Raw genomic sequence first — 27,171 nt, forward strand, 5'->3', positions numbered from 1 at the left:
TTTCGACCTGAATGCTCAAAATTTTGTTTCTGCATAAAGGTGGGTATTAAGTTCGAGTTTAGCCGCTAAAATCGTCATTTTTTCACGATTACTTTTCTTTAATAATCCATTTTAACGAATACAAACTTTGTGAAAATTTGCTTTGGATCATTCCCCATCAAGTTATAATAAAATCTGCAACAAATATGTATAATTTTATGCCTTTTTTTACTGATTTAGTTTTCACTTTAACGGCTAAACTCGAACTTAGTACTCACCTTAATTGTATATTCCCCTACATCTGTCTCACTTCCACGACATTTTTTAGTTCTTAGCACCTTTTTCTGTAATACAAACATTGTAGAAGAAATTATTCAATTTTTTTTTATTTTAATTTTACCTTTTGCCGGACGGGGATTCGAACAGCGGACCACACAGTTTGTAAGGATCAAAGAAGTAACTGATCAATTTCCCAAGGAAAAATAAAATGTTAATTTTGTAATAACAAGCAACAACCACCAACTTAATTCAATATCGCTCCCTGTTAAATAGTGCTCCAAGCTACTAAACACATATATGTTTATAGGCTATTTCTAAATTAATATATGTTTGCATCCAAGCATATTATATTTACAAACATTTTATGTCCCAAGGTTAGGTTAGGTTAAAGTGGCAGCCCGATTAAGATTCAGGCTCACTTAGACTATTCAGTCCATTGTGATACCACATTGACTAAAAGTACCTATTACATATGGGCACTTCTAGTTTTAACCGCTGAACCTTCTTGATTATTTTTCTTTGTTGAACCAACCAGATTGTTCCAAAAACATTAGCAGACTGCTTAAGTTAACGTTTTCCAGATCCGCCAGTAATCTGAAGCTATATGCTCCTAAAAGTTGCTTGCGCTTTACACAAAATGCAGGACACTCACACAAGAGGTGTTTAATTGATTCTTTTTCCTCCGCATCATGACAGCTCATACAATAGTCATTATACTTCGCGCCAATAGTTTTTGCAAAATCTCCTATCAGGCAGCGACCCGTTATAGCAGATATCAGGAGTGATATCTGACGTCTCGAGAACATTAGCATATCTAGTGTGCGGTTTAAGTTGAAATGGGGCCATATTTGCTTGGTGTCGTTACAACCCTTGCAATTCTCCCATCGAACATTTGCTATCATAACAGCCTTCTCACGCAGCATGAGCTTGCAGGTAGCTAGGGGCATACCAACAAATTCTAGTTCCCCTGGAATATGTAAGGTAGTCCCTAGCCTTGCCAACTCATCGGCTTCGCAGTTCCCCGGTATGTTCCTATGGCCAGGCACCCATATTAGGTGAATATTGTACTGCTCAGCCATCTCATTGAGAGATTTGCGGCAATCGATGGCCGTTTTCGAGTTGAGGAACACAGAGTCCAAGGATTTTATTGCAGGTTGACTGTCTGAGTATATATTAATGCCCACATTTTTTGGAACATTACTTCTCAGCCAATTCGCCACCTCTCTTATTGCTAATATTTCAGCCTGAAAAACACTACAGTGATTAGGTAATCTTTTCGCTATTTGAAGTTCCAAATCATTAGAATATACTCCGAAACCCACTTGTCCATCCAATTTGGAGCCATCAGTGTAGAAATCTATATATTCTTTATTCCCCGGGGTCTGTGTGCACCACGCCTCACTGTTGGGGATTAGAGTCTCAAACTTTTTGTCGAAAAGTGGACTCGCCAAAGTGTAATCCACTACGTTAGGCACATCTGACATTGTTTTCAGGACAGAACTGTGACCGTAACCTTTTTCCGACCACAGCGATAGTTCGCGCAACCGCACAGCCGTTGTTGCAGCTGACTGTTTGGCCAAAATGTCTAAAGGCAATAGATGCAGCATGACATTAAGGGAATTTGTTCCTGTCTTGCTGAATGCGCCTGAAATACACAAACACGCCATACGCTGAACTTTATCTAAACCAGTCGGTTTCTGAAGTGCCGGCCACCAGACTACAACACCATATAGCATTATAGGTCTAACCACTGCCGTGTATAGCCAATGCACAATTTTTGGTTTTAGTCCCCACTTTTTTCCTATTGCCTTTTTGCACGAGTACAAAGCTACAGTTGCCTTCCTCGCCCTTTCTTCAATATTAAGCTTAAAGTTCAGCTTCCTGTCCAAAATAACGCCAAGGTATTTTGCACAATCACCAAAGGGAATTTCAATACCCCCTAAGGAAATAGGCCTAACCGTGGGAGTTTTGCGATCTTTGCAGTACATGACTAATTCTGTCTTTGCGGGATTTACCCCAAGACCATTATCTTTCGCCCATTTTTCAGTCATCCGGAGGGCCCTCTGAATAATATCTCTGATTGTGGATGGGAATTTTCCCCTGACTGCCAGAGCTACATCATCTGCGTATGCCACCACTTTTATCCTTTCTTTTTCTAGAGTAACCAGAAGGCTATTTATAGCAACATTCCAAAGAAGAGGTGATAGAACTCCTCCTTGGGGAGTGCCTCTGTTCACATACTTTTGTATGTTTGCTTGTCCTAGTGTGGCTGAAATACGTCTCTTCATTAGCAGTTCGTCTAACAGCCTGAGTATACATGGATCAACATTCAGAGTTGTCAGTCCATTTAATATCGAGCTCGGATGGACATTATTGAACGCCCCTTCGATGTCTAGAAACGCCACGATTGTGTATTCTTTGACAGATAGTGAGCTTTCAATAAAGCTGACTAGTAGTGTTGGGAAAGTAACGAGTATTTGATTACAAGTACTCGTTACTGACTAATTTTTTGAGTACTCGTTACTAGTAAAAGAGTACTCAATATCTTCAATGCCAGTTTTTTCTTCTGACGGTAAGTAAGTTGGCGGTTTGGAAGTAAAATTCTTGACTTCTTGGAAAATATTAATTGAAGTTTTCGAAAATCGTTTTATCAGTTAAAATAACACGAAAAGAATATATGGCTTCTTCCTTTGAAGAAAGTGAACAATTTATCTGATTTCGTAAAAACGTTTGCATTTGAAAAAATTTGCATTGGGTGTAGATGGGAGCTATAATTTAAAGCATCACGTGGATCTCGTCTCATGCGAATAGTATGAATAATAATGTCGTTGACTTCAGCTGGTTCAATCCAATTGTTTTCAGAGAAGGTACCCAAGCTTATTCAAAAACCCTTGGAAAATTTCAACATTAGGTCTCACGATAAAAATGATCGCTTAATATTTTCATCCGCAGTCAATGGTGGATTTAAAAAGTTGGCAAATTGCAAGCATCAGTAATACACAATGTCATTTAGATATACCCTGACGAAAAAATACCAAATAGTGAATACGAAATTGGCTCTAAAAATTTGAATGATTGGTGAAAATCTTTTCCTAACGAGACCCATATATCTACAACACCACATTTTATAACACTAGAATAAAACTGGATAATGTAATTTGCTTTTCTATACTGTTTTTAAATTTAAAAAAGGAAGATATTATTAAAAAGTGCCCACAATGTCTTTTTTAATTTTTTTATAAAAGTAACGAGTAGTAACGAGTACTCAATTCAAAAGTAACGAGTAGTAACGAGTATTCAAAAGTAATCAAAATTTACAACACTACTGACTAGTTCATGTAGTGCGGTCTCAGTAGACCTGCCCTTCGAGTATGCATGCTGTCGTTTCGAGAACAAACTTGAATCGATGCTAGTTCTAAGATAAATATCTATCATCCTCTCCAGAGTCTTAAGTAGGAATGAGGATAAGCTGATTGGTCGGAAATCCTTCGCCCTCGAGTGAGAGGCTTTTCCCGCTTTAGGTATGAAAACGACTTTTGTTTCCCTCCACTTTCCTGGGATATATGATAAGTTGATACATCCTTTATATATCACCGACAACCAGGGGATAATTTTGTCAGTTACAGCTTGTAACTCCGCCGGAGTAATTCCATCAGGTCCAGGGGATTTGAATGGTCCAAAGCTATTTAGCGCCCATCTTATTCTAGTTTCCGATATGTTAGAACATATTATGTCCCAAACATAATATGTTCTAACATATTAACATATATGTCCCAAACATGTTATGCTAGTTTATAAACATTATATGCTTGCACTCAAAAATATTGTGTTTAAAAATTTGTGTTCCAAACATATAATGTTTATAGCCAAACATATGAAAAACAGTCTTTTTCATCCGTGCATGGTTGCCACTCGAGCCAAAAATAATCTACCAAGATTTTATTTCTATAGAAAATTTTATTTCTGTAGAAATTTTTGTCAAAATTTTCTTTCTATAGAAAATTTTGTCAAAATTTTTATTTCTGTAGAAAATTTGTGAAAATTTTATTTCTATAGAAAATTTTGTTAAAATTATATTTCTGTAGAAAATTTTGTCAACGTTTTATGTCTACTTTGTCAAACTGAATTATATACGTATTGGATCATTTTTTTTGATTTAATATATACCACGTATGGACTTACATACAATTTAGAAGATGGTGTTAGGAGGTTTTAAGATACCTTGCCATCGGCAAGCGTTACCGCAACTTAAGTAATTCGATTGTGGATGGCAGTGTTTAGATGAAGTTTCTACGCAATCCATGATGGAGGGTACATAAGCTTCGGCCTGGCCGAACCTACGACCGAATATACTTGTTTTAATTGAAATGTCTTCAATCACGGAAATGATAGTATCAATCACCCATTTTGATTGAAAACCAACACGATTTTTCAATTAAAAATTTAATTGACGTTTGTAACGGAATCAATTAATTGTGTGATTGAATCAATTAAAAACGTGATTGATTTTCACAGTTTTAATTGAATCAATTAAAATTTTAATTAATTTCGCTACAAAAATCAATCAACTATTTGATTCATTCAGTTAAATAATTAATTGAAATTGGCTATAAATTTCAATCAAAAAATTTATATATTGCGCCCCCAAAATCGTATTTAGTTTTATTTGAAATAAAAGAGAATATGCGTTTCCTATAAAACATATTCAATATCTTATTATTATTTGAATTATGCAATAGACAAATAAATTTGGTTCTTGTCATTTGTGTTTTGTTCTAACATAACTTACACATACAAATACTATCAATAATAACTATAGGGTGAAAAAGTAAACTACATAAATCATTGTCTTCCTTATCATAATAACCATGTCAGCATGTTCCTTCTAATATGTAGATGCGCCTAGATTTCCAATAAATCAGCAGCCTGTAAGCTAAATTAGTTTTTGTGAAAGTAAACAGAATAATTCGAATTTAATTTTGTTCAATTAAAAGTTAATTTTGTTAAACATTACCTGCATAGAATATCAAGTTGAATTCTTAGTTCCAGGTTGCGAATTTTTAATCTTCTTTTGCAGTTGTAGTCTTTTAGCATGAAAAGGTGTATTAAAGAGCTCTGTAATTTAATTTTAGTAACAATTCCTTTCCAAAATTTCCACACATTGAAATCATCTATTAAAATTTGAACCAATTAAAAGACAAAAATAATGGGAAAGCAATGTAATATTTGGTATTATATTGGCGATACTTTGCAAATTCTGGAAATAAAGGGTGATACGGTCAAAATTTGGTCAATATAAACTTGACGTATTTCTTTCAATTTTGCATTTAAAAAACCTGAACACACCTCATTGTGAAGGTGTGTGTGTGTGTAGAATGTTGCTCCTATTTTGATTTTGGAATTCACTCTTCAGTTGTCAAAATGCCGTCCAAGCAAGAAGAGCAGCGTATCAAAATTTTGCTCGCGCATCGCGCAAATCCGAGCTACTCGCACGCAAAGCTGGCAAAATCGCTAAAAGTTGCCAAATCAACCGTTACAAATGTAATTAAAGTGTTTGGGGAACCTTTGTCGACAGCCAGGAAGTCTGGATTGGGGGGAAATCGAAAACCGGAAGCCGCTGAGACGACAAAGAGAGTTGCCGGTAGTTTCAAGCGAAACCCTAACCTCTCTCTCCGAGATGCCGCAAATAAGCTGGGTGTATCGTCTACAACCGTGCATCGAGCCAAAAAACCAGCCGGACTATCGACTCACAAGAAGGTAGTGACTCCAAATCGCGATGATAAACAAAATACGACGGCCAAAGCGCGATCCCGGAGGCTGTACACGACGATGCTGACGAAGTTTGACTGCGTGGTAATGGACGACGAAACCTACGTCAAAGCCGACTACAAGCAGCTTCCGGGACAGGAGTTTTATACGGCAAAAGGAAGGGGAAAGGTAGCAGATATTTTCAAGCACATAAAACTGTCAAAGTTCGCAAAGAAATATCTGGTTTGGCAAGCAATCTGTACCTGTGGCTTGAAAAGCAGCATTTTCATAGCTTCCGGGACTGTCAACCAAGAAATTTACGTGAAAGAGTGTTTGAATAAACGTCTGCTGCCTTTCCTGAAGAAACACGGTTGTTTCGTACTGTTTTGGCCGGATTTGGCATCTTGCCATTACGGTAAAAAGGCCATGGAGTGGTACGTCGCCAACAACGTGCAGGTGGTTCCCAAGGACAAGAACCCTCCCAACACGCCAGAGCTCCGCCCAATTGTCAAGCTATTGTCAAGCGGAACCTAAACAAGACCAAAAAAACTGCTAAGGACGAGCAGCAGTTCAAGACAAACTGGCTTTCTGCGGCGAAGCAGGTGGACAAGGTGGCTGTACAAAATCTGATGGCAGGTGTCAAGCGTGAGGCCCGGAAATTCGGATTTGGAAAAGCGAAAGCCTAACTGAATAATTTTTCGAATTTTATACTAATTGAACTTGAAAAAGAAATTTAATTTGATTTTTTAAATAAACGATTTCACCGATTTACACGCGTTTTCCCTTGACCAAATTTTGACCGTATCACCCTTTACAAGCAGAAATTGCTCTCTTTTGATTCTCTCGCTGTGTTATGTTGATATTTCGTACTATATTTGTATACAACTTTTTTCTCATTTTTAGTTCACGTCAGTAAAGTGAGCAAAACATTATTCAAACAAGGAACATTTGCGCACATTGAACAATATTTAACTAAAACCAACTAATTTTCACGAACTAAAATAAAGTTTAGTTGGCATTAGCGCCCCATTTTTGAGTGTACTCTGCTAAAATATTTTTCCAAAACCACTCAAACTGAACTAACAATTTGCTGTCCCTTTGTTTACAATACATGGACCCAATATTATGGGGACAATATAACATCACAGCCCCGAAACAGGCGGAAGGGACAAAATAGCATGACGGCGACGATTTATATTTCAGAGATCATAAATTCGCATGACGGATATATTCAACACACTATTTATTGGCTAAAATATCAACAAGTTTCAAACAATTTATACTACATAATAGTAGATTTTGTTTTATGGTCTCAAGTGAGCAGAAGAATACAGTAGTGAAAAATGTACAATAGTTTGAATAAAATAGGCTTACACACATTAAATACATACAACATTTATACATACATCGTTTAATATCGATAGATTAGTAGCAAGTATTGGTTTTAGTTTAGATTTTTGTTTTTACATTTGTTTACATATTTGAAAATCCTCCGGAGGACTTTTCCTATGAATATCCCCCAGCACAGGCCATTGCTTCAGGAATGAATTCTTCGTAGTGGTCATTTGGGTGTATGTTAGTAATCCTCATCTTCATCTGGTGGTTCTGTGGCATAGGTGAGTTCATTTAAATAAAACCATTTCTAATTAAAATAATAAAATCGGGTGGTTATTTCTATTAATCCTCATGAATATTGAAAAGAGTTGACTTACTGGTGATTCTGTACAGTTAAAATTGTAGTCCCAATCGCAAATGCGATACTCCTGATTGAAGGATGTTTCATTGGCACACAAGTGGGGAATTCGATTGCCCTCCTCATCACACATGTGGAATATCTGAAAGTGTAGAATTGAGATTGTAAGCGAATGAAAAACAGTATTTTCGATATTCCAGGGTACCTGACAGTTGTATTCCATGTCTGCATAAAAACCAACCGGTCGCTTTGTGCAATCGAATGAGAATGTGATGTTATCTAAATTTGTCCATTCCTTTGTTTTGTGATTTTGAAAAACTGGACTTGCTATATCCTGCAGCGATACAAAAGTACAAATAAATGGCCCTGAAAAGATAACAATGCAAGTAAGTAAATCTCACGGTCAAAGCGAAACAGTTTTTCAAAGTGCGCAAAAAAATAAAAAAAATGAAAAAAAAAAGTTAAATTAAATTGACCGAAGAAACAGAAGCATTGTTAGATTGTTCACCACTAAAGTGAATTCAGCAAATTTCGTGTTGTTGCATTACTGCAGTAACAAAACGAAATAACAATAAGATTAAGGGATTTGGACTTCATATAGAGTGGGAGTAAAGATGGTTCAATTTGATGAAGAGTGGGACAAAAGATGATTCAATTTGTAAGATGACAATTCCTAGATGTTTTCTCCATTAGAAGTTAGCATAAAGGAAAGGTATCTGGCGTTTTCTTTTCATTAACTCCATTGAATCTTCTTTGTCCATAAAGCTCGAATAATAATTAATTGGAAAAGTAATAAATAATTGTAAGTAGTCGTTCAGTTTTTTTAGATTTCTCTCTTCACATTATTCAGAGGCTTAATTTACAAATGAAATGAAAATGACGCGAAAAGGGAGTTTATCCGCCATATGATAAGACCTTGTTAACTTTAGTGCTGGTGATACAAGCTTCAGAAATACCACCAACACTACTGCGTGGGAATAAACCACCGCTGAAAAACTTTTTGCTGTTTGGCCGAAATTGGGATTGAATTCATGGACCCAGAGAAGGAATATGATCACCTCAAGCTTGTATCAAGACCAAAATGTTATTTTTGGACAGGGAAAATGTAACATGAAAATTATATGTTTGCTAAGAAAACAACATTTTTGCGACAAACACTTTCCATGTTCGCCGTTCGCATGTTAATCAATTCACCACGGTGCCACCCACGTACATCAATAATCAAAAAATTCAAGAATGATATATCTACCGTATACCGATATTTTTTAATTTTTTTCACTCCCATAGTGTTTTTTCTTTCCCATAGCTTTTAAACTGTCACAAATTGTTTGTTGTGCAACATTGCTCCAATTTGCTTTTGACTCAAAGTGTCATCTCCATCCAATATCATTTGCAATTCTTCGTCTTTAAACTTTTTTGGTGGTCTTCCACGTTCTTAATTTCTCACATCAAAATCATTATTTCTGAACCGTTGAAACCATCTTTTGCTTTTTTGATCACCATTCTTCAAATGAAACCCAAAAATTAATGCTTTCCGCAAATCATCATTTTCTGGTACTAAATTCGACATTTCTAACACGATGAAAAAATATGAATTTGTTTGTTCAATGACTTGATGTATACTAAATATTTTTCACAGATGTCATAGCAAACAAATAACAAAAATAAGGGCTCGTTCACAACAAATGTTCCCCATCAAAACATTTGTTTCTTGGCGCCCAGTTCATACCTGCCTATATTATGTATAAATATCTTCGGACTCAATTTTTTGGCACATTATTTTTAAGAACAAACATTCAATGTTCACAAACTTGTATGAAGTGTTTGCGACTTACATGTTAATATGTTAGAATATATTATGTTTGTGACATATATAACGTTTTTATACCCTGCGCCACACTGTGGAACGGGGTATTATAAGTTAGTGCATATGTTTGCAACACCCAGAAGGAGACGAGATAGACACATGGTTTCTTTGGCAAAAATGCTCAGGGTGAACTCCTGAGTCGATATAGCGATGTCCGTGATCACATTTTTGTAATCAAAGTCTAGGTCGCAGTTTTAGTCCAATCGACTTCAAATTTGGCACACGTATGTGTTATGGCTCAGAATAGAACCCCATTGATTTTGGAAGAAATCGGTTCAGATTTAGATATAGCTCCCATATATATATTTCGCTCGATATGGACTTAAAGGGCCCCAGAAGCCAGAGTTTTACCCCAATTTGGTTGAAATTTTGCACAAGGGGTAGAATTAGCATTGTAGCTATGCGTGCCAAATTTGGTTGAAATCGGTTCAGATTTAGATATAGCTCCCATATATAGCTTTCGCCCGATTTACACTCATATGACCACAGAGACCAATTTTTAACTCCGATTTAGTTGAAATTTTGCACAGGGGGTAGAATTAGCATTGTAGCTATGCGTGCCAAATTTGGTTGAAATCGGTTCAGATTTAGATATAGCTCCCATATATATATGTTTTTCTGTTTTCGACAAAAATGGTCAAAATACCAACATTTTCCTTGTAAAATCGCCACTACTTAGTCGAAAAGTTGTAAAAATGACTCTAATTTTCCTAAACTTCTAATACATATATATCGAGCGATTAATTGCGAATAATTCTTCACTTGTGTTTTACTAACATTGTGTTCCACCCTAGTGCATTAGCCGATTTAAATTTTGAGTCTATAGATTTTGTAGAAGTCTATCAAATTCTGTCCAGATCGAGTGATATGTAAATGTATGTATTTGGGACAAACTTTATATATAGCCCCCAACACATTTGACGGATGTGATATGGTATCGAAAATTTAGATCTACAAAGTGGTGCAGGGTATAATATAGTCGGCCCCGCCCGACTTTAGACTTTCCTTATTTGTTTTGAAACATAATATGGATTAAAACATATATTAGTTTAGAAATTGCGTATGTACATATATACGTTTAGAAAAAAGACCAGTTTTCATATGTTTCGGTGTACAAATTATATATTTGGAACTCACGTTTTTAGCATATTACTTTTAAGTGCAAGCATATAATGTTCATGTTAATATGTTGGAACATGTTATGTTTGGGAGATAACATTTTCATAAATATAATGTCTCTGGATGCATACATTTATTAATTTCGAAGTTTCGTATAAACATGTATATGTTTAGAAACTTCAGATAGAGCGAGAGAGAATAGAGAAAATAGAGAAAATAGAGAAATGAGAGCAAATGGAGATCTGCTTGAGAGACATATTTTTGTTTGTGGATAAATTGCTTGCATTCATTTCGGGATGCGTCTGCTAAATGAACAACCCTCCCCAAAAATGTTAAATGGTTAAGTGTTAACTTTATTCAATTTACACTTTCAATTGGAAAATTTCTCATTTCCGCTACTCAATAACTATAAAGTCTCAAAGAAAATAATATGGAAAACTGCAAGTTTAATTGCAAAAAAGTGTATGTTGTTGGCTCTACGAAATACAGATTTGGCTTACGGAGCCTCTTAGAGAAGCAAATTTCATCCGATCCGGTTGGAATTTGGAACGTGGTGTTAGTATGGTATCTAACTATCATGCAAAAATTGATCTATATCGGTCCATAATTATATCGTCCTCATATAAACTGATTTCCAGGTTTGACCTCCGTAGCCTCTTAGGTTAGGTTAGGTTAAAGTGGCAGCCCGATTAAGTTTCAGACTCACTTAGACTATTCAGTCTATTGTGATCCCACATTAACTAAAATTACCTATTACATATGGTCACTTCTAGTTTTAACCGCTGAACCTTCTCTATTATTTTCTTCTGTTGAACCAACCAGATTGTTCCAAAAAAATATTAGCAGACTGCTTATACACAAAAAATTTTTTTCTGATTCAATCACGAAATTAATTGATCCAATTAATTTTTAATTGAAATGTCTTCAATCACAGAAATGATTGAAGGCCAATTAAAAAGTTAATTGATCCAATTAAAAAATTAATTGATACTATTATTTTTGTGATTGATTTTTGTTTCAATTAAAAAATTTGTTGAATCAATTAAATTTTTAATTGAATATTTTTTAAAACTCAATTAAAATTTTAATTGGAAAAATTTTCGTGAAATTTTTTTGTGTGTAAGTTAACGTTTTCCAGATCCGCCAGTAATCTTGGAGTTTCAAATTTTTTGTCGAAAAGTGGTCTCGACAAAGTGTAATCAACTACATTAGGCACATCTGGCATTATTGGGAGGTCCGAACTGTGGCCGTACCTTTTTTCTGACCACAGCGATAGCTCGCGCAACCGCACAGCCGTTGTTGCAGTTGAATGTTTGGTCAAAATGTCCAAAGGCAATAGATGCAGCATGACACTCACCAAAGGGAATTTAGTAACCCCTAAGGAAATGGGCTTAACCGTGGGAGTTTTGCGATCTTTGCAGTACATGATTATTTCTGTCTTTGCAGGATTTACTCCAAGACCATTCTCTTTCGCCCATTTCTCAGTCATCCGGGCTCTCTGTATAATATCTCTGATTGTGTATGGGAATTTTTCTCTCACTACTAGCGCCACATCATCTGCGTATGCCTCCACTTTTATCCTTTCTTTTTCTAGGGAAACCAGAAGGTTGTTTATAGCATCATTCCAAAGAAGAGGTGATATAACTCCTCCTTGTGGAGTGCCTCTGTTCACATACCTTTGTAGGCTTGCTTGTCCTAGTGTGGCTGAAATACGTCTCTTCATTAGAAGTTCGTCTAACAGCCTAAGTATACCTGGATCAACATTCGGAGTTGTCACTCCATTTAATATCGAGCTCGGATCGACGTTATTGAACGCCCCTTGGATGTCTAGAAACGCCAAATTGTGTATTTATTGACAGATATTGAGCTTTCTATAAAGCTGACTAGTTCATATAATGCGGTCTCAGTAGACCTGCCCTTCGAGTATGCATGCTGTATTTTCGAGAGCAAACTTGAATCGACGCTAGTTCTAAGATAAATATCTATCATCCTCTCCAAAGTCTTAAGTAGGAATGAGGATAAGCTGATTGGTCGGAAATCCTTCGACAGGTGGACTTTGCTTTGTTAGAGAGCTTCCTGCAGGATTTCCTCATATTACATAACTCCGTAGACCACCATGGTGGTCGATTTTTCCCTCTAGGGCATGCATCTTTCAGTGAGATGTTGAACGCCTTAGTAATCCGCTCCACTGCGTGTTCGATATCATGCACAGTGCTCATATCTATCTATCTATCAAATTAGTATGCAAAATAAACTCAAGGAGTGACTCTCCTCTTATATTAATGTCACCACTTCCCCATATACCATGATGTGCATTTGCATCGCATCCCATAATGAGTTTCGCCTTTGTTTTCAATGAGTCCTCAACTAAGGTATTAACGGCACATGGAGGCATCTCCCTATCATGTCCCATGTAGACCGAAGATACCCAATATTTGCATCTGGCTATTTCTAAACTGGCAACGACAGTGTCTGCATTGCACATAGAAGAAACCAGAAACAAGTAAAGCTCGTTTTTAGCAATTATGGCTAAAATTGTTCTGGGTGGTCTAAGCCCCCTCCCCAGAGGCCTTCCTACGCTTATGTATAAACATATGGTTCTTGAATAAGAACTATATCTATGTCTCCTTTCATCAGGAGAACTTTTAAGGCAGCACAAGCGGCCTGACAATGGTGAAGATTTATCTGGAGGATCCGTAGGACCCTCGAGATTTTCAACAACCGTCACATCAGCCGTTTCAATCGAGTCATCAAGAATGTCCTCTTCAGAGATCTCGGTGACTCTCGCAATAACCATAGGTTCAACTTTGGTGAGTTTTGAGGCAGTATCCATGTCTGCACACAGTGTCTATCCATGTCTGCATTTTTGGTATCTCCCTCGACTTCGCATGAAGATCTGCTTATTTCTGATTCAGACAGAGGCTTGTCCATTTCTGAATCCTTTAGATGATCGTTTTTATATACCTTCATTTGGATATAATGAAAGCCATAACATACACGGTCCTGGGACTTTGCTAGATGTGGCAAAAAACTGCATGCCGTCTTGGTTCATCCAAACGGCCAACCTTCCAATCAGCTGTTGGAAGATCTGGATTGCATTGTTCCAGTCTATTTGAAATAGATTCAGGGTCAGGAGAGTATGTAGGTATCCACGCATGTGCTCTAGGTCTAGCCGGTATGTCTCTCTTCTCGACTAACTCTAGAGCAGCTCCTTCCCAAACTTCACCAATTAGTGTCAACGTACCTTTAAAACATTATATAGACCTCTGGTCCTCAAATGCGACTAGCTTACATCGTCCTTGATACCAAGCAGCCTCTTGGTGTCGACGATCTGGGCCGGGAAACTTTTCCAGCACCTGTGAGTAGACGCCAGACAAAGCATTCTCATTTTCCCTCCACTTGTGCTTTGGAACAATACATATCTTAAATATCAGTCACTAACCGCTGATAATGATATGGACATTTCGGATTTATTCGCAGAATTCTTTGCTACGACTTATTCAGATAGATCATATGATTGTAGTAACACATACCCGTTTATAAGTAGGAGTTTTGATCGAATCGATTTCTCCTACGTTCATGAAACAACCGTTTTAGAAAACTTGAGGACTCTTAAGTCTTCATATAATGCTGGCCCCGATGGTATTCCGTCTTGTATCTTGAAACTGTGTGCTGATAAACTTTCATATCCTCTATCGTTATTGTTTAATAGTTCATTAAAGTCAGGAGTTCTTCCAGATATATGGAAACGATCTTATATTATCCCTTTGTACAAATCAGGTGACCGAAACGACGTATGCAATTATCGAGGTATCTCAAATCTTAGCGCTATCCCTAAGTTGATGGAGAAGATATTAACTAATTCTATAACGCACCAGATTTCATCATTATTATCTACAAGCCAACATGGTTTTAGAAGGAGAAGATCGACTATAACAAACCTTTTAGAATTTACTTGCTTGGTAAACGATGCTTTTAGAAATCGCTTGCAAACTGATACTATCTACACTGATTTCAGTAAAGCATTCGACAAAGTTAATCATGCTCCCCTTCTACGGAAGTTAGATATGATTGGCTTCAGCAATTCTTTATTGAAATGGTTTCAATCGTATTTAATCGGTCGGACACAATGTGTTAAGTTCGGCAATGCGACATCAAGATATGTCTCCGTTACGTCGGGTGTTCCCCAGGGCAGTCATCTCGGGCCAGTTTTATTCTGTTTATTTATTAATGATTTACCATCGATTATAAAATATTCTAATATACTTATGTTCGCTGATGATGTAAAATTATTTCGATCATTTAATGATCCCGTCGATCAATATTATCTACAGATTGATCTTGATAACTTCTCCAATTGGTGTGAATTGAACTTAATGGAGTTAAATACCTCGAAATGTAAGTTAATGCGCTTCTCGAGAGGCACTGTATATGATTCAAGTTATATTATCGGTTCTACCAGGCTGGAGGCTGTTGATTCTTTCAAGGATCTTGGATTGTTAATGGATCAGCGTCTGAACTTCCGTCAACACATTTCTATGGCCATTAGTAAAGCATATGTTACTCTAGGATTTATGAAACGATGGAGTAAGGAGTTTAGAGATTATTCAGTTACTAAGATATTATACACTACATTAGTACGAAGCCATCTTGAGTATGGTTCCATAATTTGGGATCCATATTACACCATCCACTCGGACAAGATAGAATCTGTGCAGAAGCAATTTCTTTTATTCTGCCTACGACACAGAGGCTGGGATCCCCAGTCTTTACCATCATATGAATTTCGTTTGAATCTTATAAAATTACCCTCATTGTCAAGTCGCAGGACAATGTTAAATATCTGTTATATAATGAATATAATTCAAGGTGAGATTGAATCAGAGTTTCTTCTCAACAGGCTTGCCTTCAATGTACCTATTAGGCCCACGAGGAATTTTGAACCATTAAAAATTCTATATCATAGAACAAACTTTGCAAATAATGATCCTTTTCGAAGATTATGCGCGCAATTCAACAAATATTATAACCTTATAGATCTGTCTGAGAATCGAGTAACATTAAAGAGAAACATTATCTTGCATTTGAACAGATAAATTATTTGTACATATTAGTCTGTAAGGATTTTGTATCTATAGACGTAATAAAAAAAAAAAAAAAATACCGTCCACTGCTCCCCTATTAACAATCGCCATTGCAAGACAGTTTTTTGTCACTGAGGCAAACGATCTTTGATCCCTTTTGCAAGATGGCAGTTCATCCGGCGATCTTTCCCTCTTTCCAGCTTCAAGAATTCCTTGCGCCCATTTTAAGGAATTGCTTTGCTTAGTCGACAACGTGCTTGGGTAGTCTGATCCTAATTTCTTTAGGATAAACAAGACATTTCTGCGTTCCTTAAATCTCTTTCCGGAGGTTCGACTTGTCAAATTATCGCAACCTGTCGACCCGTCTACAGGTCGACTAATTGGGCCTAACTGTTGGTCATTGGCCAAATTTGTAACTTCAGTCGATACCCGTCCACTGGGCCCTGAAGTTAGAAACCCAGTGGATGACTTTGAATTTCGCTGCAATAAGTACTTAGTCATTACGATGAAATAATCCGCTATTAAAAAAACACGTCCGTTTAGTTCGACGGTTGAATTTTTTTCCGGAGTCTCTTGGAGGAGTAAAATTCATCAGATCCGGTTGAAATTTGGTACGTAGTGTTAGTATGTGGTATCTAATAACCATGCTAAAATGGGTCTATATCGGCCCCTAATTATATGTAGCCCCCATATACACCGATCCCCAGGTTTGACCTCCGGAGCCTCTTGGAGGAGCAAAATTCCGATCCGATCCGGTTGAAATTTGGTACGTGTAGTTAGCATATGATCTCTAATAATCATGCAAAAATATCGGTCCGTAATTATATATGTTATAGCCCCCATATAAACCCGTCCTCAGATTTGATCTCCAGAGCCTCTTTGAGAAGCAAAATTCATCCGATCGGCTTGAAATTTGGTTCCTGGTGGTAGTATATGGTCTCTAAAAATCATGCAAAAATTGGTCCATATCGGTTCATAATTATATATAGCCCCCAAATAAACAGATCCTAGGGATGCCAGATTTAAAAGAGGCAAAAAGAGCACATACAAAAAAAAGAGCACACTTTTTAAAATAAAATAAACATTTAATTCTCTTATAATTCATTTAAACAAAGCTAATTTTATTACAATACTTTGTAAGTCATTTTTGTGTTGTTTTTGTTAATAAATTTTATTGAAAGAAGTGTGTTTACATTTAGAACAGAGTACAAAGGGAAGAAGCAACATCGGCGTGCTCTTCTTCGACTCTGATATATAAAGTAATTAGAAATTAACGGCGTAAGGAAATCTCGTAATGAAATTTACGTATGTTCAGTTTACTTTTACCATTTATTGAATCGCGTTGGAGTAATATTTGTTGTGATGCATACAAAGAGCACAAACAGAGTACTTAACTAAAAATAGAGCATTTTTGCGTGCACTTTTGGTCTATCTTGTTTTAAGAGCACATTTTGTAAAAAAGAGCACATGTGCTCTTTAAAAGACCGATAAAAATACCGATCCTCAGATTTTACCTCCGGAGCCACTTGGAGTAAGTATTACCACAACCCAAGTAATTCGAAAGTGGTAATTTCTACGAAATCCATGGTGGAGGGTACATAAGATTCGGCCTGGCCAATCTTACGGCCGTATATACTTGTGAAGATTGAGATTTTATTTCATAATGAAATAACACCTCAAAATAAAAAATGAAATAGTACCCAAAAATATATTTGGGGGTGTTATTTCATTTAACCTAAATTTGCAATTAACCGAGAGGAAGCCCTTGATGACTCAATTGAAGCGGCTGATGTGACGGTGGTTGAAAATTTGGATGGTTCTACGGATCCTCCAGATAAATCTTCACCATTGTAAGGCCGCTTGTGCTGCCTTAAAAGTTCTCCTGATGAAAGGAGACGTATATATAGTTCTTATTCATACATATACAAGAACAAGATCTGTGAATTAAGCACTCCGGGTTTCAAACTTAAATCGAGCATGTATAATTGCTAAAAACGAACTAAACTTGTTTCTGCTTCCTTCATTGAGCAATGCAGACACTGTCGTAGCCACTCTAGAGATATCCAAATGCAAATACTGAGTATCTTCGGTCGACATGGGACATGATAGGGAGATGCCTCCATGTACCGTTAAGACCTTAGTTGAGGAGTCACTGAAAACAAAGACACAACTCATTATGGGATGCGATGCAAATGTACATCATAGTATTTGGCGAAGTAGTGATACTAATGCAAGGGGAGAGTCGCTAATAGAGTTTATTTTGCGTACTAACCTGGTAGTTTGCAATAAGGGAGATGCACTAACCTTCGTCACCAAAAACAGGCAAGAGGTGTTGGACGTCACATTGACCTTTCCGGAACTGAATGATAAGATATCTGAGTGGCAAGTTTTGAGGGAACATAACTTCTCAGATCATCACTATATCAGTTTCAGATTGGCTGTTCGTACTTCAAAGACCATATTTCCGCCAAATGTTATGAAAGCTGATTGGAATAGGTATAGGGAATCGTTTGATATGAGGATACCGGAAATACCAGAGAAAAATATGAGCACTGTGCAGATATCGAACACGCACTGGAGCGTATTACTAAGGCCTTCAACATCTCACTGAAAGCTGCATGCCCTAGAGGGAAGCCAAGGGGGGAAATCGACCACCATGGTGGTCTACGGAGTTAAGTAATATGAGGAAACCCTGCAGGAAGCACTAGAGCTCCTGAGGATTGGGACGCTTACAAGAAGAATCTGAGAGGATACAAGCGAGAACTGAGAAAGACTCAGCATAGGTTAAAGTTAAAGGTTAAAGTGGCAGCCCGATTAAGATTCAGGCTCACTTAGACTAGATACCACATTAACTAAAAGTACCTATTACATATGGCCACTTCTAGTTTTAACCGCTGAACCTTCTTGATTATTTTTCTTTGTTGAACCAACCAGATTGTTCCAAAAATATTAGCAGACTGCTTAAGTTAACGTTTTCCAGATCCGCCAGTAATCTGAAGCTATATGCTCCTAAAAGTTGCTTGCGCTTTACACAAAATGCAGGACACTCACACAAGAGGTGTTTAATTGATTCTTTTTCCTCCGCATCATGACAGCTCATACAATAGTCATTATACTTCGCGCCAATAGTTTTTGCAAAATCTCCTATCAGGCAGCGACCCGTTATAGCAGATATCAAGAGTGATATCTGACGTCTCGAGAACATTAGCATATCTAGTGTGCGGTTTAAGTTGAAATGGGGCCATATTTGCTTGGTGTCGTTACAACCCTTGCAATTCTCCCATCGAACATTTGCCATCATAACAGCCTTCTCACGCAGCATGAGCTTGCAGGTAGCTAGGGGCATACCAACAAATTCTAGTTCCCCTGGAATATGTAAGGTAGTCCCTAGCCTTGCCAACTCATCCGCTTCGCAGTTCCCCGGTATGTTCCTATGGCCAGGCACCCATATTAGGTGAATATTGTACTGCTCAGCCATCTCATTGAGAGATTTGCGGCAATCGATGGCCGTTTTCGAGTTGAGGAACACAGAGTCCAAGGATTTTATTGCAGGTTGACTGTCTGAGTATATATTAATGCCCAAATTTTTTGGAACATTACTTCTCAGCCAATTCGCCACCTCTCTTATTGCTAATATTTCAGCCTGAAAAACACTACAGTGATTAGGTAAACTTTTCGCTATTTGAAGTTCCAGATCATTAGAATATACTCCGAACCCACTTGTCCATCCAATTTGGAGCCATCAGTGTAGAAATCTATATATTCTTTATTCCCCGGGGTCTGTGTGCACCACGCCTCACTGTTGGGGATTAGAGTCTCAAACTTTTTGTCGAAAAGTGGACTCGCCAAAGTGTAATCCACTACGTTAGGCACATCTGACATTATTTTGAGGACAGAACTGTGACCGTAACCTTTTTCCGACCACAGCGATAGTTCGCGCAACCGCACAGCCGTTATTGCAGCTGACTGTTTGGCCAAAATGTCTAAAGGCAATAGATGCAGCATGACATTAAGGGAATTTGTTCCTGTCTTGCTGAATGCGCCTGAAATACACAAACACGCCATACGCTGAACTTTATCTAAACCAGTCGGTTTCTGAAGTGCCGGCCACCAGACTACAACACCATATAGCATTATAGGTCTAACCACTGCCGTGTATAGCCAATGCACAATTTTTGGTTTTAGTCCCCACTTTTTTCCTATTGCCTTTTTGCACGAGTACAAAGCTACAGTTGCCTTCCTCGCCCTTTCTTCAATATTAAGCTTAAAGTTCAGCTTCCTGTCCAAAATAACGCCAAGGTATTTTGCACAATCACCAAAGGGAATTTCAATACCCCCTAAGGAAATAGGCCTAACCGTGGGAGTTTTGCGATCTTTGCAGTACATGACTAATTCTGTCTTTGCAGGATTTACCCCAAGACCATTGTCTTTCGCCCATTGTTCAGTCATCCGGAGGGCCCTCTGAATAATATCTCTGATTGTGGATGGGAATTTTCCCCTGACTGCCAGAGCTACATCATCTGCGTATGCCACGACTTTTATCCTTTCTTTTTCAAGAGTAACCAGAAGGCTATTTATAGCAACATTCCAAAGAAGATGTGATAGAACTCCTCCTTGGGGAGTGCCTCTGTTCACATACTTTTGTATGTTTGCTTGTCCTAGTGTGGCTGAAATACGTCTCTTCATTAGCAGTTCGTCTAACAGCCTGAGTATACATGGATCAACATTCAGAGTTGTCAGTCCATTTAATATTGAGCTCGGATGGACATTATTGAACGCCCCTTCGATGTCTAGAAACGCCACGATTGTGTATTCTTTGACAGATAGTGAGCTTTCAATAAAGCTGACTAGTTCATGTAGTGCGGTCTCAGTAGACCTGCCCTTCGAGTATGCATGCTGTCGTTTCGAGAACAAACTTGAATCGATGCTAGTTCTAAGATAAATATCTATCATCCTCTCCAGAGTCTTAAGTAGGAATGAGGATAAGCTGATTGGTCGGAAATCCTTCGCCCTCGAGTGAGAGGCTTTTCCCGCTTTAGGTATGAAAACGACTTTTGTTTCCCTCCACTTTCCTGGGATATATGATAAGTTGATACATCCTTTATATATCACCGACAACCAGGGGATAATTTTGTCAGTTACAGCTTGAAACTCCGCCGGAGTAATTCCATCAGGTCCAGGGGATTTGAATGGTCCAAAGCTATTTAGCGCCCATCTTATTCTAGTTTCCGATACAATTTCCTCGACAGGAAACGACCGCTGAGCAACTGTGGCACCGCCAGTACATGTTTCAACCGTCTGATTTCCAGGAAAATGTGTGTCTAATAGTACCTCCAGCGTCTCCTCACTGGACGTTGTCCAATTGCCCTCCGATGTTTTAATGAAACCTGGAGCGGAGTTGGTGGATGCTAGAACCTTCCGTAGTCTGGAAGCCTCGGACGTATTCTCAATACTGCTGCAGTAAGCATTCCAAGAGTTATGCTGAGCCTTTCTCAGTTCTCGCTTGTATCCTCTCAGATTCTTCTTGTAAGCGTCCCAGTCCTCAGGGGCTCTGGTGGACTTTGCCTTGTTAAAGAGCTTCCTGCAGGATTTCCTCATATTACTTAATTCCGTAGACCACCATGGTGGTCGATGTTTCCCCCTTGGCTTTCCTCTAGGGCATGCAGCTTTCAGTGAGATGTTGAAGGCCTTAGTAATCCGCTCCACTGCGTGTTCGATATCTTGCACATTTCTCATATTTGTCTCTGTTATTTCCGGTATCATCATATTGAACGATTCCCTATACCTATTCCAGTCAGCTTTCCTAACATTTGGCGGAAATATGATCTTGGTGATATGAACATCAAATTTGAAACTGATGTAGCGATGATCTGAGAAGCTGTGTTCACTTAAAACCTGCCTCTCAGATATCATTTCATTCAGTTCTTGCGAGGCCAAGGTGATGTCCAAAACCTCTTGCCTGTTTTTAGTGACAAAGGTTGGGACATCTCCCTTGTTGCAAACTACCAGATTAGTACGCAAAATAAACTCTATTAGCGACTCTCCCCTTGCATTAGTACTACTACTTCCCCATATACTATGATGTGCATTCGCATCGCATCCCATAATGAGTTTCGTCTTTGTTTTCAGTGACTCCTTCACTAAGGTCTTAACGGCATATGGAGGCATCTCCCTGTCATGTCCCATGTAGACCGAAGATACCCAATATTTGCATTTGGCTATTTCTAAACTTGCAACGACAGTGTCTGTATTGCACATTGAAGGAAGCAGAAACAAGTTGAGCTCGTTTTTAGCAATTATACAGGCTCGATTTACATCATTACCAGTATACTGCAATAGTTTGATCCCCGGAGTACTTAATTCACATATTTTGTTTTTATAAACATATGGTTCTTGAATAAGAACTATATCTATGTCCCCTTTCATCAAGAGAACTTTTAAGGCAGCACATGCAGCCTTACAATGATGAAGATTTATCTGGAGGATCCGTAGGACCATCGAGATTTTCAACAACCGTCACATCAGCCGCTTCAATCGAGTCATCAAGAATGTCCTCTTCAGAGATATCGGTGACTCTCGCAATAACCATAGGTTCAACTTTGGTGAGTTCTGAGGCAGTAGAAGCCTCCTCACGCATACGGTATCTATCCATGTCTTCAAATGTCTTGGTATCCCCCTCGACTTCGCAAGAGGATCCGCTTACTTCTGATTCAGACAGAGGCTTGTCCATTTCTGAATCCTTTAGCTGATCGTTTTTATACACCTTCATTTGGATATAATGAAAGCCATAACATACACGGCCCTGAGACTTTGCTAGATGTGGCAAAGACTGAGTGTTCAATATAAACACTGCATGCCGTCTTGGCCCATCCACTTCATCCAAACGGCCAACCTTCCAATCAGCTGTTGGAAGATCTGGATTGCATTGTTTCAGTCTATTTAAAATAGATTCAGGGTCAGGAGGGTTTGCAGGTATCCACGCATGTGCTCTTGGTCTAGCCGGTATGTCTTTCTTCTCGACTAACTCTAGAGCAGCTCCTTCCCAAACTTCACCAATTAGTATCAGAGCAGCTTTAAAACACTCCATAGACCTCTGGTACTCAAACGCGACTAGCTTAAATCGTCCTTGATACCAACCAGCCTCTTGGTGTCGAGGATCTGGGCCGGGAAACTTTTCCAGCACCTGTGAGTAGACGCCAGACAAAGCATTCTCAATTTCCCCCCATTTTTGCTTTGGAACCATACCGTCCAATGCTCCTTTATTTATGATAGCCATCACAAGGCTGTCTTTAGCAACTGAGGCAAACGATCGTTGATCCATTTTGGAGGATGGCAGCTCATCCGGTGATCGTTCCCTTTTTCCAGCCTCAAGAATTCCTTGAGCCCATTTTAAGGAATCGCTTTGTTTAGCCGACAACGTGCTTGGGTCGACTGATCCTAATTTCTTTAGGATAAACAAAGCATTTCTGCGTTCTTTGAATCTCTTTCGTGAGGGATTACCTCCTTTTGATGCCGTTACCTTGGAAAAGGTCCGACTTGTCAAATTGTCGCCACCTGTCGACCCGTCTACAGGTCGACTAATTGGGCCTAACTCTTGGTCATTGCCCAAATTTATAACTCCAGTCGATACCCGTCCACTGGGCCCTGAAGTTAGCAACCCAGTGGATGTCTTTGCATTTCTCTGCATGGTGGCCTAATATCCCACCACACTTGAAATTCGTAGTAGGTACTTATTACGATGATTTTATCCGCTATTAAAAAACACGTCCGTTCCGTTCGACGGTTGAAATAATGAAACCCAGCATAACTCTTGGAATGTTTACTGCAGCAGTATTGAGAATACTACAGACTACGGAAGGTACTAGCATCCACTAACACCGCTCCAGGTTTCATTAAAACATCGGAGGGAAATTGGACAACGTCCAGTGAGGAGACGCTGGAGGTACTATTGGACACACATTTTCCTGGAAATCAGACGTTTGAAACATGTTCTGGCGGGCGACCGGACATATCCCCCAACATATCCCATCGACTGCCGCAATTCTCTCAATGAGATGGCTGAGCAGCACAATATTCACCTAATATGGGTGCCTGGCCATAGGTACATACCGGGGAACTGCGAAGAAGATGAGCTAGCAAGGCTAGGAACTACCTTACATATACCAGGGGAACTAGAATCTGTTGGTATGCCTCTGGCTACCTGCAAGCTCTTACTGCGTGAGAAGGCTGTCATGATGGCAAATGTTCGATGGGAGAATTGTAAGGGTTGTAACGACACCAAGCAAATATGGCCCCATTTAAACTTAAACCGCACACTAGATATGCTAGTGTTCTCGAGACGCCAGATATCACTCCTGATATCTGCTATGACGGGTCGCTGCCTGATAGGCGATTTTGCAAAAACTATTGGTGCGAAGTATAATGACTATTGTATGAGCTGTCATGATGCGGAGGAAAAGGAATCGATAAAACACCTCATGTGTGAGTGTCCTGCATTTTGTGTAAGGTGTAAGCAAATTTTAGGGGCATATAGCTTCAGATTACTGGCGGACCTGGAAAACGTTAACTTAAGCAGTCTGCTAATGTTTTTGTAACAATCTGGTTGGTTCAACAGAAGAAAATAATCGAGAAGGTTCAACGGTTAAAACTAGAAGTGCCCATATGTAATAGGTCTAAGTGAGCCTGAATCTTAATCGGGCTGCCACTGTAACCTAACCCAACCTATCCCCCAACGGACATATCGCCCAAAATGATTTTTGGGCGTTATGACCTCCATTGTGGCGGTCACACCGCCCAATTTTAGTTTGGGCTTTATGTCCTCCCTCATCGCGGTCATATGTCCCAAAAATAGGCGGTCAAAACGCTCAATATTTTATGGGGAAAATGAATGTTGGAAATTCGCGCGCGCGAATCCTTTTTAAATTCATCACATTCAGTTCGTCCTCAAATCCTAGCAACGTTCATATTATTATCTTGTTCTAAACATTAAAATTGAAAGGAGATGAGATGATCGACAGCAGCACGACGATCATCTCATCTCTCTCCAAATCGTGCGCGCGAATCCGTTTTTATTCCCCAACGGACATTTCGCCCAAAATGATTTTTGGGCGTTATGACCTCCAATGGGGCGGTCACATCGCCCAATTTTAGTTTGGGCTTTATGTCCTCCCTCATCGCGGTCATATGTCCCAAAAAATAGGCGGCCAAAACGCTCAATATTTTATGGGGAATATCGGAATACAAATAAAAAACTGTCCTAAATGAAGTAGTTTTGATCCCCATCTTTGGTTAACTAAATACGTATGGTATTTAATTCAAAATGCCGTAACTAAAGGGTGATTTGTTAAGAGCTTGATAACTTTAAAAAAAAAAACGCATAAAATTTGCAAAATCTCATCGGTTCTTTATTTGAAACGTTAGATTGGTCCATGACATTTACTTTTTGAAGATAATTTCATTTAAATGTTGACCGCGGCTGCGTCTTAGGTGGTCCATTCGGAAAGTCCAATTTTGGGCAACTTTTTCGAGCATTTCGGCCGGAATAGCCCGAATTTCTTCGGAAATGTTGTCTTCCAAAGCTGGAATAGTTGCTGGCTTATTTCTGTAGACTTTAGACTTGACGTAGCCCCACAAAAAATAGTCTAAAGGCGTCAAATCGCATGATCTTGGTGGCCAACTTACCGGTCCATTTCTTGAGATGAATTGTTCTTCGAAGTTTTCCCTCAAAATGGCCATAAAATCGCGAGCTGTGTGGCATGTAGCGCCATCTTGTTGAAACCACATGTCAACCAAGTTCAGTTCTTCCATTTTTGGCAACAAAAAGTTTGTTAGCATCGAACGATAGCGATCGCCATTCACCGTAACGTTGCGTCCAACAGCATCTTTGAAAAAATACGGTCCAATGATTCCACCAGCGTAAAAACCACACCAAACAGTGCATTTTTCGGGATGCATGGGCAGTTCTTGAACGGCTTCTGGTTGCTCTTCACTCCAAATGCTGCAATTTTGCTTATTTACGTAGCCATTCAACCAGAAATGAGCCTCATCGCTGAACAAAATTTGTCGATAAAAAAGCGGATTTTCTGCCAACTTTTCTAGGGCCCATTCACTGAAAATTCGACGTTGTGGCAGATCGTAAGTCTATTCATGATGAAATGTCAAAGCATACTGAGCATCTTTCTCTTTGACACCATGCCTGAAATCCCACGTGATCTGTCAAATACTAATGCATGAAAATCCTAACCTCAAAAGAATCACCCTTTAGAAAGACAGTGCAAATCTCGTGGTCTATAAGAAAATGTTAAGACAATTAAGGAGAAAATGGTGCCAAACGCTCCACAAAGCCCCCAAGAACTCATAGCACTATTTTCCAAATCAGAACATAAGAGTGAATACTGAATGTGCGAAAGTGTGCCGGAAAAGATGTTTTAGCAAACCACTATTATGGAAGCCGATTTGGCATACAGTCTCTTTGTGTTTCACCCCAGTAACTGAAATAATAAATAATATGGATGATGGAGATGCTATTTTGGTCGTTCCATTTTATCTTATGGGTGTAAGAAATTACTAATATTTACGAAGGTTACAAACGACATGTCAGTATAACTGTGTTAATTTTGTAAATCAAGTTAATAAAACGAAAGATGCAAGAACTTAAGAACAAACTGAATATGATGAATTAAAAAAAAAATCACGTGCGCGAATGCTTCTTTAAATTCATCTCATTCAGTTCGTTGGAAAGAGATGAGATGATTCATCACATTCAGCTCATCCTCACATTCTTGCAACTTTAATTTATATTATCTTGTTCTAATAATAATAACCAATCGCGCGCGCGATTTATTTAAAGTACCCATCAGCAGCACATCGATCATCTCATTTCGTTCCAATTTTCAGTTTAAAATGCATAATTTTCAATTCAGCATTTGTCTGGTTTGTTCAAAAGAAAAAATTATCATTTTCCGAATTTTCATGTTTCAATATATAAATTCAAATGTCTTTGAGCTTAAAGCGCCCTATTTCACGAATAGGTCTTCGTAGTGCCACTTTAGCCGCTTTTTATTTCTGTCGTACGCTGCGAAGAAAACTGGTCAAAAATGCAGTTCCAGCCAAAAACAATTAAAACAAACGATGAAGCCAAGATATGCTAGTTTTACATCTTCTTCCAGCATATAAAATAAAAGCAGGATTCGATATTTGTCATTAAGAGGCATATCTATCTATTAAATATTTAAAAAAATTAATGGATAGATGAGCTAATCATATATAGCTTTTGAAATATTTAAACAAATATATTTTGTTATTTTAAACAATTCTTTATATTCAAACGGTCATAACACCCACATTTTTTTATGTGGCTTATGACCGCGATGAGGGAGGACATAACAAACTAAAATTGGGTG

The 27,171-nt window shown here is 38.4% G+C and overlaps 1 protein-coding gene across 3 annotated transcripts in view; it reads right to left on the reverse strand.

Moving 5' to 3' along the window:
• Positions 1–7,232: 7,232 nt before the first annotated feature.
• The window catches only part of ckd (cracked), a 129,766-nt gene continuing 109,827 nt past the window's right edge, over positions 7,233–27,171 (reverse strand). For all 3 annotated transcript variants that reach the window (XM_075305012.1, XM_075305014.1, XM_075305013.1), the window contains 3 exons: positions 7,905–8,065; positions 7,719–7,841; positions 7,233–7,648 (listed from right to left, as the gene is read on the reverse strand). In XM_075305012.1, the coding sequence (XP_075161127.1) occupies positions 7,583–7,648; positions 7,719–7,841; positions 7,905–8,065 (350 nt within the window). In that variant the 3' untranslated portion in view covers positions 7,233–7,582. The remainder of the gene's footprint in view (positions 7,649–7,718; positions 7,842–7,904; positions 8,066–27,171) is intronic.

Source organism: Haematobia irritans, chromosome 4, assembly GCF_050003625.1.
Source record: "Haematobia irritans isolate KBUSLIRL chromosome 4, ASM5000362v1, whole genome shotgun sequence".
Taxonomy (NCBI): domain Eukaryota; kingdom Metazoa; phylum Arthropoda; class Insecta; order Diptera; family Muscidae; genus Haematobia; species Haematobia irritans.